General features: G+C 40.7%; 1 protein-coding gene across 1 annotated transcript; it reads left to right on the plus strand.

The window, feature by feature from the left end:
• The first annotated feature begins 1,192 nt into the window (after window positions 1-1,192).
• sting1 (stimulator of interferon response cGAMP interactor 1) lies at window positions 1,193-9,941 on the plus strand. Its single transcript, XM_085288395.1, has 7 exons — window positions 1,193-1,442; window positions 2,216-2,442; window positions 2,926-3,118; window positions 7,172-7,280; window positions 7,703-7,947; window positions 9,078-9,264; window positions 9,611-9,941. The coding sequence occupies exons 2-7, from the start codon at window positions 2,216-2,218 to the stop codon at window positions 9,838-9,840; spliced, it is 1,191 nt and encodes a 396-aa protein (XP_085144521.1). The 5' UTR covers window positions 1,193-1,442; the 3' UTR covers window positions 9,841-9,941.
• Window positions 9,942-16,346: the final 6,405 nt, after the last annotated feature.

The raw sequence follows: 16,346 nt of genomic DNA on the forward strand, positions 1-16,346 counted from the left end.
GGTAAAGATTACTCCTGCTTAAAATGTCTAGTAATTTATGTTTAGGCCACATCCGAACTGAAACTCTCCCAAATGCAAACTTAATTAAATAAAAATTTGCATATGAGCAGAGTTTCCAGCATGCACTGTGCAGCAGTTAAACTCTTCGATGCGTCTTACACAGCACTCTTTGTTCTTCTTTCAGTTTTATGATTCTGTATGACAAAATTCACTAATACTATCAAAAGTATTTCCACATCTCTGTAGCTAATCATACATTCATGATACACGTTTACATGCTTCCTGTTTGTAAAGAGAAGTGATTCCCAACCACTGGTCTGTGAAAACCCGTTTTCATTTTTAACATTGTTACCCTAAACCCTTTGAAGATGAATGTGGCCATTCTTGTGAAAAAGTAGAGTGCAAAGTTACCAGCTAAAGACAGGAAGTCAGCAAAGTGCACCCATACACTTACACAGACACCAGCTGATCAAGTCTAATTAACACACAAATAAAACACTTGAATTTCCTTCCTCAAAGCTCAAACATCACGGAAAGATTAGTTAGTAGAGTTAGCTGCTTACAAAGTCCCACAATATATTAAAAATATCATATTCTACTAAAAAATGCACCAACACCACACGCTGTACCACAACGAGTACGCCAAGCCGAAGAGCATTAAAGACAATCAGTTCCAATTTACTGGGAATAACCAAAGTAAAGCACCCAACTAACCAAGCCATGCTGACTATGACTCTGCTTTAGGAAGAAGAACAATATAATGTGCACTGGTTTAAAAGAAAGAACCAACGGACATTAAAAAGCCAAGCAAGACTTTTTTTGATCCCACAGCAGGAAAATTTGTGCGTTACCACAGCTCAGGTACAGATAGCAGGATGAGCACTTCAGTACTCATCTACAAGTACTTTATAGGAAGTGACAGCAAACAGTGATAACAGCAACCACTGTGTGCAGCATGCTTGCCTTGTTGGACTAATAAAGGTAAATCAATTCAGTTCAATTCAATGCTGTTGCAACATTTGAGTCATATAAAATGCTTCCAAGCTTTGAGACTTTTATGGACTAAATAGGAGTTAATGTTCACACATTCAGTTCAAGCTCAAGTTACCTCTCCCTCCCTCTCTCTCATGTATACGGTAGGTCTTTGCTTCACCCTCCCAGCAGCTGAACGAAGGAAACACAATGAAAGTTTTATTGGTGCAGAGCCAGAACTTCCTTGAGCGTATTAGCTCTCTACCCGTCTCTATTTTTTCACTTTCTCTCTCTCTTTCTTTGCCACTCACTCTTTACCTCTCTTTTACTGTGGTAGTGAGAATATTTACGTGAAATGAAAACTGAAATTCCTGTTATAGCATGAGGGGTGGAGACAGAGAGAGAGGAGAGGCACAAATAGAGCAGACAGAGGAAATCTCTCCAGTCTGGATCACAGCAGGCACATCAAGGTGAGTCCCTTCATCTGCATCTTTGTCTCTGTTGTAGTTTTATAACATACTAACAGACAAACTGCACTCTGTTACTTACCACAGCTGTCTTCAGTGTTCACACTGCAATGAAACGTGATTACAGACACGTGTAACGTTAAAGTAAAAGGCTGCAGCTTCTGTTTAGAGGGACTACATCAAATCAGCCAGCTAGCGGGCATATTAAGTGTACCTCATTGTGCTTTAACACTCTTCAGTAACACCTGTAACACTGAAGTGTTTTGGTGAGAATCTATATTGTCACACGGCATCATTTTTGCCCTTTGGCACTTCCCTTCTGCCTTTTATGATTGGTGCAGTGCTGTGATGGCTGTCAGGATACCAGTTTTGCCTTAACAGGAGAAGAAATTGCAAAACAAACCTGCGCATAACCAGTTTTTCAATAAGCAGGTTTCAGCTGCAGAGGGTTCCTGTGGAAAAATGAACCCCACCCCACCCTGTTGGTCCTATTTGTTTATGCTGAATGACTACAGTCCACCTGTTCACTTCTTCTGTAGGTAGATTCAAGCTTTTGTGTAACAGCTGATGGTGCTCACGTCTTTTAAAGTTATAGAAGTTAAACAAATTTGTGTTAAAAGGGTTCAAACCTCCAAACATCCACAACCATGCAATTTGTTACTCCTGATGATAAACTTTAATATTCCAGACCAGAAGTTAGACTTCAATAAAAGCTTGGGTGAACTGGCTCTACAGTATCTACTTTTCTGTAAGCTCTATCTTTTCCTTCCTGACAGATGCAGTGTCCTCGAGAACAGGATGCTCTAATCCCTCGGCCCCGTGGGGATTTACCTAAACTCTGTGCTGCGGTTACAGCTGCCGTAACTATAGGAGGCATGCTTTTATTCTCTCCTGAGAAGTTGCTTGGCTGGATTGCCATGGCAGTACTCATGCTGACTGGTGGCCCTTTGCTACATGGGCTCTGTCTGCTGGCAGAGGAGCTGATATATCATTCAAACACAAGGTGAGAGGAAAGGTGTTGTAATACATTAACTGTATATGAAAGATGGCAGTAGCTCCATAACATTACTGTTAGCCTCAAGTGGCCACTGAAGGAACTGCAGTTTTTGACTTTGCTTCATTTTCAGCGTCAGAAGTTACAACTGATTAAAGCAGTTTAAAACCATTCAGTATGCTTACTATCACTATATATAAAACAAGAGGCTTGGATCACAGTAACAACTTAGTATCTCCGAGTTCATTGATTTATTTCCACAAGCTGAGACTTTACTGTTCGTGAGTACTGTGTCACTTCTTAGGATGATTTTTTAGTAAAGATATTTCTTTCCACAACTGGTGGAGCTTAAAACTGACAAAAAACATGTTTGCTGCCAAATTATTGTTAGAGATACCGAGACAGCTTTTTTAAAGTAATAATTACTCTGTATAGCAGCAACACGTGTTAACGGGGCCAAATTTGCCCTTCTTCCTTCCATGTTCTGACCAGATATCGAGGACAAGGGATGCTAAGCCACATGCTCCCTGCCTGTGGTTTGGGGGGCAAGACCCTGCTCGCTGCTGGTGTGGCAAGCCTAATGCTGTACCTGGCTGGACATCATCTACCACACAAATGCAACATCTGGGAACTCCTTGTCCTTGTGTTTGTCCTTTACCCACTGTTGAAAGTCTCTGGAGTCCTGGTGAGGTTACAGACACGTCTTCATTGCACATCACTGTCTTTCTCTTACAGGGCTTTCAGCCTTTACTAATTATTAAGTATATTATGACAAATATAAAACTGTCACCAAAATGTGAAGAAGAACCACCATGAATTCATGTCTAAAACAAGTATTTTGTTGAAGCAATATCAATTAAAGCAATGTGTTTGTGTAATACCGAAATTTACCACAAGATGGTGCAGTTTTTGAACAAACAAGGGTGAGGTGCAGAGCTGTAATTACACAGGGATAGAATTGATGAGGCGATGGGAAAGCTAGGTTAAGAAGAGAGGTGACAATCAGCGAGCAGCAGTACAGCTTATACAGACTGAAAGTGTGGAGGACGTCAGGAGTGGGTGGTGACGTGTGGTGAGGTGTGGGGCAGGAATGGTAGATGGGTTCTAGGTTGGGAGCTGGGATTTTATTAGTTATTGGCTCTGAGCCCCTTCTTGTTTGCAGTGGTGATGGACAGGTTGAGAGACGAGGTTAGGCAGGAGTTTCTGTGGACTGTGAGGTTTAAACATATTACTGGTCTAGAGTGGGAGGCAGGTGGAAGAGAACCTACTGAGGTGGAGGTGTGCACTGGAGAGAAGATGACTGAAAAGAAAAAACAGAGTAAAGGAGTTTAAATACTTGAGGTTAGAAAGAAAACCGTCTGGACTTCTTTAAGTTGCTTGAAGATGTTTATCCTCTCATCCAAGAAGCTTCCTCAGTTCTAAGGTCAAATGTTGGGGAGTCCCAGATTTAGCCTATGTCCACACTAATATGTTTTCATTTGAAAATGCATCGTCTTCTTCCGTTTTGGCCTCCCATCCACACTGAGACGTCATTGTCATTCAAGGAAACTCTCCTAAGCAGATACATTTGAAAACGCCATTTTCGCGTTGCAGTGTAGACAGTGATGAAAACGATGACACATTTTAGTCATGTGATGCAGTCATGTGACCAATTAAACAAAGATAGCGGAGGGCATTATACAGCGTTTGTTTTGTTTGCTCTGGATTTTGACAGCCCTATTAAAGATTAATATCAGTCTGTACATGCTCCGGATAGCTTTTCTTCAAATTCTTTAATTCTCACTCGCTTTTGCAACTTTGTAGTTTTGTGTTACTCGCAGCAACAACTCCACCTCATTGTTATTCCATTTAAAAAACTCGGTGCTTTTCCTCGACATTTTGCCGCGACGTTTCAGAGAGCCGGAAAGTAAATAAGCAGCACACAGAAATGAGGCAGGTTTCTCTTCTTGCGCTTCACACATGCGCAGTACTGAAACGTAAGCGATTTCGTCCGTTTCAATGTGGACGCACAACTCTGTGAAAATGACTGAAAACGATAGTGTGGACGCGGAGCATTTTCATTCGATAATGCCGTTTTCAAATTTATCCGGGCTAGTGTGGACGTAGCCTTAAGCCCTGTGGGAGTGTCCCCCCCCCAAGAGGGACAAAGGACCCCCTAATGATCCTCTACTAAAATCACACGAGCCAAGGTGTGAAAACGGTTGTAGATCACAATCAGCCAAGGTTTCAGGTGAACTCATTGTGAAACCTGGCCCAGGATGTGAGTGGGCATTAAGGCGTCTGGGAAGGGATCTCAAAACTGGATTATAGATGGCAGACATTTGGTGTCGTAAACCACGCCTCTGTTCAAAGAGGGTCGTTCATAGGACATAGTCATAGAAATCATAGTGGACACAGATGTTGCTGCTGTTCACATCATGTAGAAATAAAGCAACACTTGGGACATCCCAAAAAGACGCTGAACAAGTGGAACATCTGGGAATGGAAAATCAAGAAAAAGTCGTAAACAGGCTGCAACACAAATACAGCAGCACAACTCTTTACCACATTAACATGTCGAGGAAGTTGAGGATGCACTACACAAGTGCTGCTACCTCATTTCAAATGTTGTTCACACAGCACTCCTCAGTAAAGTAATTCATCCTTCCAAAGAAATCGAGTTCTCATGATGATGAATGTTCTCTCCTCTTGATCCAGCTGCCACTGTTGCACCCAGAGCTAAACTTACATTGCACACAGTCATTAATTAGCAGCACTTCTGGAATGTCCACCAGCCTGTCTATACTAGAAGACTTTCACTATGAACATAAACACGGAGCTACAGGCAGGTCTGCACTCGCCATGCTCAACAGTGCATGCAATCGTCCCAGCAGCAGTCTGTCTTTACATGCACTCAGACAGTGTGGGATCTCAAACATAAACTACCAGTCCCAAGTTTCGACACACCTTCTCATTTGATGCTTTTTCTTTATTTTCGTGACTCTTTACGTTGTACATTCTCACTGAAGGCATCAAAACTATGAATGAGCACATAAGGAATTATGTAGTAAACAAAAAAGTCTGAAATAACTCCAAACATGTTTTAAATGTTAGATTCTTAAAAATATCTGCCCTTTGCTTTGATTTTGCACATTCTTGGCATTCTCTCGATGAGCTCCATGAGGTCGTCAACTGAAAAATTTTCCAACAATCATGAAGGAGTTCAAAGGCATGCTGAGCACTTGTTGGCCTTTTTGCCTTCGCTCTGTGGTCCATTTAAATCATCAACGGTGTCACCAGTAGTTCACGGTAGGAACCGTGTATGTAGAGACCATCCGTTCACCTTTTCTGCATCTCACGGCGGCTGGAACCAAAGATTTGAATTTTGGACTCATCAGACCAAAGCACAAATGTCCACTGGTCTAATGTCCATTCCTTGTGTTTCTTGGTCCAAACACATCTCTTCTGCTTGTTGCTTTTCCTTAGTCATGGTTTCTTAGCAGCTATTTGACCATAAAGTCTCCTCTGAACAGTTGATGTAGAGATGTGTCTCCTACTGGAGCTCTGTGCGGCATTTATCTGGGCTTTAATCTGAGGCGGTGTTAACTTGAGATTTCTGAGGCTGGTGACTCGGATGAATTTATCCTCTTGGTCACTTGGTCTTCCTTTCCTGGGGTGGTCCAGTTTCATCATAGTGCTTGATGGTTTTTGCGACTGCACTTGGGGACACATTCAAAGTTTTAGCAATTTTCCGGACTGACTGACCTCCAGTCCTTAAAGTAATGATGGACTGTTGTTTCTCTTTACTTAGCTGGTTGGTTCTTAGTTCTAACTACTGTTAGAACTCATAATATGAACTCTAACAGTTGTCAAATAGGGCTGTCAGATGTGTACCAGCCTGACTTCTGCAGAACACACCTGATGGTCCCAACCCCATCAAGAAGGCAAGAAATTCCACAAATGGACCCTCACAAGGTGCACATGTGAAGTGAAAACCATTTTAGGTGAATACATCATGAAGCTCATTGAGAGAAGGCCAAATGTTTGCAGCGCTGTCAACAAAGCAAAGGCTGGCTACTTTCCAATTTTGTTGTAGTATTGTACTAAGTATGAATGAGCAATGATAATAAAGAGTTATCTTAACTTAAATACTTTCAGGAGAATTATCAATAATTCTTCTCTTTGCTACATATATCAATATATCTTGTTTCATATATTTGATGTCTTCAGTTTGTATCTACAATGTAGAAAGTAGTAAAGACAAAGAAAAACCATTAAATGAGAAAGTGTGTCCAAACGTTTGACTGGCAGGGTATTTGATTACATTTTAGTAGTTAAAGCCTTTACTGAGGAGAATTCACCAACCTGACAATTTGATCTCAGTCAGAGCTCGGTGTGTGTTTGTGGCTCACAAAAAAAACAGCTTTAAAGGACTACACTACAGAAAGACCAGTCCCTCCCCGGGGCTTTACCTGATTAAAACTGAAATGGCATTTCTTGAGTAAAAATAGACTCTAAACATGTCTTCATTAGCAACAATGACCACTGCGTTTTGCACAGATCTCTTTTGGTCCAGCTGACTGTGTCCCTCATGCTGAATTCAACCTAAAAATATATTTGTTCCACATGGAAAAGGGCAGCTTGGGTGAGAGGATGCCCTTTTCTTTCGCCTGGCACCTTCAGCAGGGTGTCAGGTGGCTCCTGAGCATAGGTGAAGTGTTGTGACATTGTTGCGGCTGTTTCTGTGGTTGGCATGCAGGGTCCGTCGGCGGTGGAGGTGTCAGACATCTGCGAGGGAAGGAAGAAGAACGTAGCCCACGGCCTTGCCTGGTCCTTCTACCTGGGATACCTGCGACTGGTGCTGCCACGTCAGTAACATGACAACATCTACAAACAAATCATGTTTTGCCCTCATGTGCTGTTAAATTCAGTGTGTGTCCATGTGTGCAGAGGTTTCTCCCTGTTAAAAGGGAGTTTTTCCTTCCCACTGTTGCCACAGACCTTGCTCTAAAGGGGTCACGTGAATGTTGGGGATTTCTCCATTTTCTCTGTCTTCAGCTTACAATATAAAGAGCCTTGAGGCAACTGTTGTTGTGATTTATATAAATACAAGTGAATTGATTTAAATAAATTTATTAACCAGTTCAAGTTGAATCTATTAAGCTGCTAGACTCTGCCGCCTGTTCTTTTTGGCTCACAGGGTCACATTGCTACACTTTCTGCTCTATTCTAGAGATGGAGGATGAATGTGAATGAAGAGATCTGTTTCTGTGTTTGCGTGTCTATTCAGATTTGGAGCAGTCCATCGCAGGGTTTTGTGCCACACACCAGTTAAACAACACCAGTTGGGGTCGTGGCTCCAGGAAGCTCCTCATCCTCATCCCTCTCAATGCCAACATTTCCCATAAGCTGGAGGATGAGGATGAAAACATCCAATTCTATGACAACCTACCAAACAACGAGATTGACAGGGCAGGAGTCCGGGGGCGGGTCTACAAGCACAGTGTGTACCGCATAATGGATGAGAATAGGAAGGTATGCAAGCATAAAGTAACCCAGGCATAGTTTTGTTTGTTTTTTTACTTGATTAATGTGCGTCCGACTGGACTGAAGTCCATATTAAAAATGTTTGGTCAGTATTAAACAGCTGTAAACATCTCGTGCAGGAAATGAACTCAGCATCGGGGTTTTTTGCTGCAAGTGTGGGTTGAAAGACTCATGCTCATATTTTTCTCCTTTGATCAGATTTGCAAAGATTGCACAGTTTAAATACGACAGACAATGAGAGTCACAGCAAAGTGACAGACTCAAGGGCCTTTATCTCATAATTTGCTTCAGTATCTTAGAGAACATCAGCGTGCTGTGTATCCAACGTGTTTGATGCAAATCTAACACTGACTGTACTCACAAGCAATAGTTCAGTCAAAAGAAAGGAAGTTTGGGGCGACATGAAAGCATTTGGGGTTTCATTTAGGACTAAAAATAGCCACAGATAGCTCAAAGTGAATGGCTTTAATTTACTGCTGCAGACATTACATGGAATCATGTTATTTTTACATATATATGCATATATATTCAGTTTAGTGCATATTTAATATTCAAATAAACGTAAACTTGCAGGACGTGTTTGGTGTATGCTTTTATGAGTGTGAAGGGATCCGTGCTGCGAACCGTCCATGCTGAGTGGCCAAGCGCTAAAGTTGCTCTTTATGTTACTTTTGCTGTAGCTTTAACATCATGATCTTCCTCAGTGAAGCCAGGAAATCCTAACACCTTTACACTGTCTGCTGAGCTGATCTGATCATTGTGACATTATTTCACTGAATATTTATTTCTGGATTACGACATACTATAAAACAGACTCCTTATCATCTGATATTTCTTATACTTTGAAATAAAGAAGTAAAATAATCTACCTCACCTTTGACTATTTCCCTTCAATAGCACAGCATTGATACGACCTCCTGGTTAAACCAAAGAATCCACCGGTGGAGAGCTAGTTTGTGAAAGCGTAGTAACAGCACCATCTAGCTGTAAAACACGAGAATCAAACATATCTGAGAGGAGAGTGCTGCAAGCTTTTAAAGGATTATCTGTCCGGGAAATATATCTTTCCCTGAGTGTCTGTTTTTTGTTCATGTCTATGTGTGTTTGTGTGTCAACAGGTCCATGAGTGTGTGGTGGAGTATGCGACGCCTCTGCTGACGCTGTACAACATGTCCCAGGAGAGCAGCGCTGGTTTTGGGGAGCCTGAGCGCAGACAGCAGGTTCTGCTCTTCTTCAGGACCCTGCAGGACATCCTGGAGCATTCGCTGGAGTGTCGCAACCGCTACAAGCTCATCCTGCTCAATGGTAGTGTGTGTGTGTGTGTGTGTGAGAGAGAGAGAGAGGGGGGGGGGGGACTTTGTACTCCCAGCATGACACAGGCTGCTTTTAGGAGGATTTTAGCTTTCAGCTTATCCACTTTCCCACAAAGATGTTGTGGCTGTTTTTAAAGGGGTTTTGTTGCTACACTGGAGTCTAAATGTGACACAGTATGAAGCTGAAATGAAATATGTAGGTCAGAGGATCAGTTTCAACTCTGGCCTCATGTGAACTCATATTTATCTTTCACTGTGTAGTTCTTCGATTGTTATAAAGCTGAAAACATGGAATTAACAACCAGATAATCTTCTTCTTCGTCTTCATCATTTTCTAGATGAGCAGGAGGATGATCCTCACTTCCTGTCCAAGGCCATCCTCAGACACTTGGAGCAGCAGGAGAGAGAGGAGTTCTGTCTTACACCAAATCCTCAGCAAGAGAGGGCACACCCATTTGTGGGCAATGCACATTCTAATAACGGTGATGTGATGAGCAGAGACCCCACGCTCATGATCAGCCTGGAGCAACCTCAGCCTCTGAGGGTACCCACGGAGGACACTTACTAAGTCAGCAGACAAAGATGAAGACCAGCGCTATGGAGGACCAGAAGGGCCACGTGCATCAAAATAAAGAATTTTGTGCTTCAATAATAAATTTGTCCAAATAATATGCATTTTATATTTAATTTTTTAATTATTTTAGTAATTTTAAAATTACTAAAATAATTTATTATTCAATCATTTCATTTAAAATAAAAACACTATTTATAAATCATTATTTCAAAATCCCAAATCTAATCTATTTGCTACGGTGGCTGGGAAGTGCAAAGCGCAACAAATTAAAAAACGGCAACAAATTAAAAATCCACAACAAATTAAAAAACCGCAACAAATTAAAAAACGGCAACAAATAAAAAATTCACAACAAATTAAAAAACCGCAACAAATTAAAAAACCGCAACAAATAAAAAATCCACAACAAATTAAAAAACCGCAACAAATTAAAAAACCGCAACAAATTAAAAAACCGCAACAAATTAAAAATCCACAACAAATTAAAAAACCGCAACAAATTAAAAATCCTTGACGGAAAGGGATTGTCTGAAATACCGGAAGTGGAGAGTGATGTCACGAGAGGGGGCGTGGCCAGAATTTTTGGTTGAGGCGCCATGTTTCTGGGCCGAACAAAGCGCTAGCGAAAGAGGAGCGAAAGTACACGGATAACACCAGTTATGGTTCGTACTTGCTGTGCGGTCGGTTGTAAAGTTAGATCGCACGACCGGCAAGGGAATAAGGTTGAAAATGGTTTATCTTTTCATTCTTTCCCCACCTGGAAGCAACATGAGGCAGCTCATGTATCGGATGTTACCAAAAGAAGGCGTCTAGTCTGGATAGCAGCTGTGAGACCAGCTGATATCCAGTTCGATTCCATCTCCAAATATCTGTTGGTGTGCTCCAGACATTTTCATTCCGGTAAGTTATAGATATGTTCATATCACTCTTTATCGGTCTTTTAAGTCTGACATCACTAGCCGTGTCTTGGCTCAAACTCCCAAGAGCACCTGCAGGTCCATAAATCACACGATCACTGTGGCATCACTGAGTGTTGAAAAACTATCTAAAGTCTTTCATCTGTAATAAAATGATCAGCGTTCTGCTCTACCATGTGTAACAATTGAGTTTATCATCCAGGCATCCATGAAGACGAAATTAGCAGGAAGTTAGCTCGCTAGATTCCATCTAAATACAATATAGCATGTCCTAACTGAGGGATTTTGGAAACAAAGTCAAACGTACAGCTCTGCTATCACTTCCAACATAAATGAAGACAGAAAACTAAACAGCAGTGACGTTTGTAGGGTACTGAAGTTTGGCTAGCTGGTGTAAAACGATGTGCTACGTGACCGTTAGCGGCACAGCTATGTTAGCATAATATAAACACTAACTTTTTCCACTTAATAAATGTTATCGTGAGGATTCTCGGTGGTCAGAAACAAATGTAATCGCATCGCAGGATGCTGTAAACGGACCAAACTCCAGCCAGGAGAACAACTGAGATAATCCATCCACAAGGATGAATAGGATTAGTCATTCATATACTGCTGCATGGGCTGGGCTGTAGCTACATCGTAAGGTTTTAAAAACTGAGCTTTCAAATGATTAGTGGTGATAGAAGCAGTGGGAAGCCAACAGTGATCACTGACTGTTTTTAGGAGTTTTTTGAGATTAAATAGAAGACAATACAAAACATTAAACATGTTAACAACACAAAATCCATATTAAACGCAGACTACTTTAGGCCTGGAAGCAGGATTTGTCACGCCACCACTTAAAGACCAGATAGCCTATTAGTTTTCTTTTCGATGCACTCTGAGGTCATAGCAAATTAGAAAAAAAAAACATCCTAATGAGTGATTTTGCAGAACTACGTGCTATTTATAGACTTGCTAATTATTTGGCATTATTGCAGCAGACCAGCCAATGAAATGGATGAAACATCGTGACTGGGTTCCAGCGCTACACAAGGGACCTGCTTCAAACATACCACCATGCCAATACTTCTTCCATGTGAGGGTGAAGAGGTGACCCTTCTGGATAAGATGGTGAAGGTTTGCTGCCGTTTTGATGAACAGTGTGGTAGTAAAACCAGGGGAAAATGAAACTTGCTCCTGTTAAATATTCTTAAGTCTTGTGCTGTATAAATAGCGGTAATTTTTCAGAAGATAAATTGAAGTAATTGATAGTAAATTAAGTAGTGTTAGTAGTGGGTGATATCGTGTAAATGCTGTCATGATTTTGTGTAAACATTTTGTCTTTTATAAACTATAAATGACATGGATTCTACATTGTAACTGATGTGATATTCTATAATAAAAAAGAGGCAAAAATTAGTTTGTTTCTTTATTGAACTTTTGAACAGTGGTACTCAGTCAGTACATATTCAGTAAATGCAAATTATTTACATGGCAGTGCACTTCAGGCATAAATCTAGACCCTTATATAAAACATTATGGGTCATTCCCACAACCCACAGCTTTACTGTGCTCCAGCAAAGTATCCAATAGCAGTGACAACTCCTCCACAGTAGCAGGTGGGATTTTTCTGTTTTGAGGACGGCTCCTTTTACCTTTCAATACGGATGGTCTGTTTATGTTTTGATCCAGAGCAGTTTTTGGGCAGCTGAAGAGGAGAAGTCTATCTTATGGCCAACCTCTGGCTGTATCTTGGTCATATTACCCAGCAAAACCCAGTATGCAGGTTCATCTGTAACAGCCCTTGTGCCACAGATCCGCATTGTTGCTTCTACTTTAAAAAGAAGAACAGCGACATGGCTGCAGGTCTCCACGACTCCGGCCATACAGGTGCAGTGGGCGGCTTCAACCTTCCCTGTGATGCTCACAATGACCCATGGCTGCAATGCTGGTTCATTCAGTCTTTGAGAGTGCAGTACCTGAAACATACAAGTTACAAGTTAATTTAAAGAAAAAGACTAATGAGCCAAGGCCAACATAAATGTGTTTTATCTACTTTCAAATCCATTTATCATAAATGTAACAAAGTGTTTAGAAAGTTAGCACATACATGTAATTTTCCATTTTTTTATGTATCCATCTATAGAATGCTGCATGTTATATTCCAAATCTGTCTGTTCTCTTTCAGAAACCTGACTTCAGAAAATGAAACTAAAGTATGTAATCACTTTATGGAGAAAGCATAAAGTTTGACTTTAGGTGACAATTATGGACACGTAATATGATAAGGAGATTCTGCAGGTCATTAATCAATGTATTATAGTAAAAAATGTATTTTTGTGACACAGGACACAAACACGGAAGCAAGATATGTAATTAGGATTATTTCTAATAAATATGAATAAATAATTGCAATTTCTTTAACCACTGAGAATAACTAAATCCTTCAGAACAATGTCACATCAATGCACTCTACTCACTATGGCTACGTTCACACTACAGGTCTTAATGCTCAATTCCGATTTTTTTGTCTGCTTGTTCACACTACAAATAAAATGTGACAGCAAACACGCTCCTTTGTGAACCCTCAAAGTGGCCCACATATGCAAAAGCAGATGTCACACACAACACGCTCTGTTTAGACCCAGACCAAACAGTATTGTTTGACTGATGCCCCTTAAATATAAAGATTTGTTTCAGACTTTGCTTTAAATTATTTTGTTATTTACATATGGCCTAATAATTATCCTTATTGCCATTTTAGAGAGGAGCGGTGCTTCAAAGGATATGCAGATTTCTGTCAGAATCTGCAGATTATACAGTATAAGTAAAATGTTCATGTTGTCTTCCCAACAGTTTCACTAACATCTACACGGGATGGACACGAAGCGCCGTTGTTCCTGACCACCGAGAATCCTCACGATAACTTTTATTAAGTGGAAAAAGTTAGTGTTTATATTATGCTAACATAGCTGTGCCGCTAACGGTCACGTAGCACATCGTTTTACACCAGCTAGCCAAACTTCAGTACCCTACAAACGTCACTGCTGTTTAGTTTTCTGTCTTCATTTATGTTGGAAGTGATAGCAGAGCTGTACGTTTGACTTTGTTTCCAAAATCCCTCAGTTAGGACATGCTATATTGTATTTAGATGGAATCTAGCGAGCTAACTTCCTGCTAATTTCGTCTTCATGGATGCCTGGATGATAAACTCAATTGTTACACATGGTAGAGCAGAACGCTGATCATTTTATTACAGATGAAAGACTTTAGATAGTTTTTCAACACTCAGTGATGCCACAGTGATCGTGTGATTTATGGACCTGCAGGTGCTCTTGGGAGTTTGAGCCAAGACACGGCTAGTGATGTCAGACTTAAAAGACCGATAAAGAGTGATATGAACATATCTATAACTTACCGGAATGAAAATGTCTGGAGCACACCAACAGATATTTGGAGATGGAATCGAACTGGATATCAGCTGGTCTCACAGCTGCTATCCAGACTAGACGCCTTCTTTTGGTAACATCCGATACATGAGCTGCCTCATGTTGCTTCCAGGTGGGGAAAGAATGAAAAGATAAACCATTTTCAACCTTATTCCCTTGCCGGTCGTGCGATCTAACTTTACAACCGACCGCACAGCAAGTACGAACCATAACTGGTGTTATCCGTGTACTTTCGCTCCTCTTTCGCTAGCGCTTTGTTTGGCCCAGAAACATGGCGCCTCAACCAAAAATTCTGGCCACGCCCCCTCTCGTGACATCACTCTCCACTTCCGGTATTTCAGACAATCCCTTTCCGTCAAGGATTTTTAATTTGTTGCGGTTTTTTAATTTGTTGTGGATTTTTAATTTGTTGTGGATTTTTAATTTGTGGATTTTTAATTTGTTGCGGTTTTTTAATTTGTTGTGGATTTTTAATTTGTTGTGGTTTTTTAATTTGTTGTGAATTTTTAATTTGTTGTGAATTTTTAATTTGTTGCGGTTTTTTAATTTGTTGTGGATTTTTAATTTGTTGTGGTTTTTTAATTTGTTGCGAATTTTTAATTTGTTGCGAATTTTTAATTTGTTGCGGTTTTTTAATTTGTTGTGGATTTTTAATTTGTTGCGGTTTTTTAATTTGTTGCGGTTTTTTAATTTGTTGTGGATTTTTAATTTGTTGCCGTTTTTTAATTTGTTGCGCTTTGCACTTCCCAGCCACCGTAATTTGCTAATAAAATAGCGAATTCACGAGCTAACAGGAACGGGAAAAATGCAGGAAATGGAAAATGTCAGAAATAAATCTGTCTTATTTAAATTGCAGTTTAAAATTCTCTTTTTTAATGTGGAAATTGAAAATGGTTTTTGAAATGAGTTTTTTATTGGGAGTTTTTATTAAGTATTTATTAAAGGATTCATTTTGAAATATTGATTTTTATTTTAAATCTCCAAAAGTTGATTCTGTTCATCTGGACGTAGCGTTTTGTGGGAGAAACATTTCATCACTCATCCAAGTGACTTCTTCAGTCTCAGCTGACTGCAAGTTTCCACAATCTTATAAACAGTACATTTGCATAATGACTGAAACCAGCCCACTGAGGGAACTTTGGAGGCTTTGGAGATGACGTCACGCCGCAATGCATTGTGGGAGCGCGGCACCATTTTCGGGGTCTACGAATCAAAACAAACACAGTGTGTTGGAACGACGATTACAAGACGCTTAAAAGCAGCTCAAAAGAGAATGGACTGTATAGAGACCGATTGCATCCAGAGGCAAAGCAGCTGTACTTGCAGAAAATAGCGTGCATTGGAAATGTGGACCCGTATGAAATGCAGCCGTGGAGTAGAAACCCTGAAGACCAACCGCTATTGACGTAGCCTGATATATTTCATACTAGGGCTGGGCGATATATCGAGTTTTTTAAAAATATCGATATATTTTCATACGAGATATAAGATGTGACAATATCGTTTATATCGATATAGTCTATGTTACGTTGTGGAGCCGCAGGTTTGCCTCTCTTTCGTCCACTTTTGTCTCTACGAAACGTTACTCGGCCTCGCCTCTCCTTCACTGAACACAACTCCGCCTCCCCCATAGCTTCACCTGCAGGCAATGACAAGATGAAAGCGGAAAATCTCCGTTAGCGAGTTACCGCGGATCGCCCCGTGCGTGGGGCTGGACGGCGTCAACGTGTTAGCGAGCTAACCGCGCTAACGACATGCAGCCCGAAGGGGCTGCACGGCCTAAAATCCTTTCATTTTCTCAAAACTCGACAGTGCGCCTTATGTATGAATTCTGGTTGTGCTTACTGACCGCGAACCGATTTTATGTGGTGCACAGCGCTCAGCAATCTGTCAAAAAATGTTTTAATATGACTTTGCTAAGCTAAGGAGCTGCACCGCTTGATGGAGCCGCCTCGCGGAGTGATACGTACTGTGCTTCAACGTAATATTACCGTACTGTGTGTGTATAAGGACCACAAATGGCACCTGTTCAGAGACGTGGTGCAGCTGTGAAATCTGTCTCTTTGTTATTATGCTCAGCTTCTATTAGTTTACATTTTGACTGCACAATTGTGAGCTTTTTGTTATGCACAAAAACAACATTGTTTTCTTT

Source organism: Mchenga conophoros, linkage group LG2 (genome assembly GCF_057382185.1).
Source record: "Mchenga conophoros isolate Kocher_MC1m ecotype Shallow Benthic linkage group LG2, M_conophoros_male_GT1.1, whole genome shotgun sequence".
Classification (NCBI taxonomy): Eukaryota; Metazoa; Chordata; class Actinopteri; order Cichliformes; family Cichlidae; genus Mchenga; species Mchenga conophoros.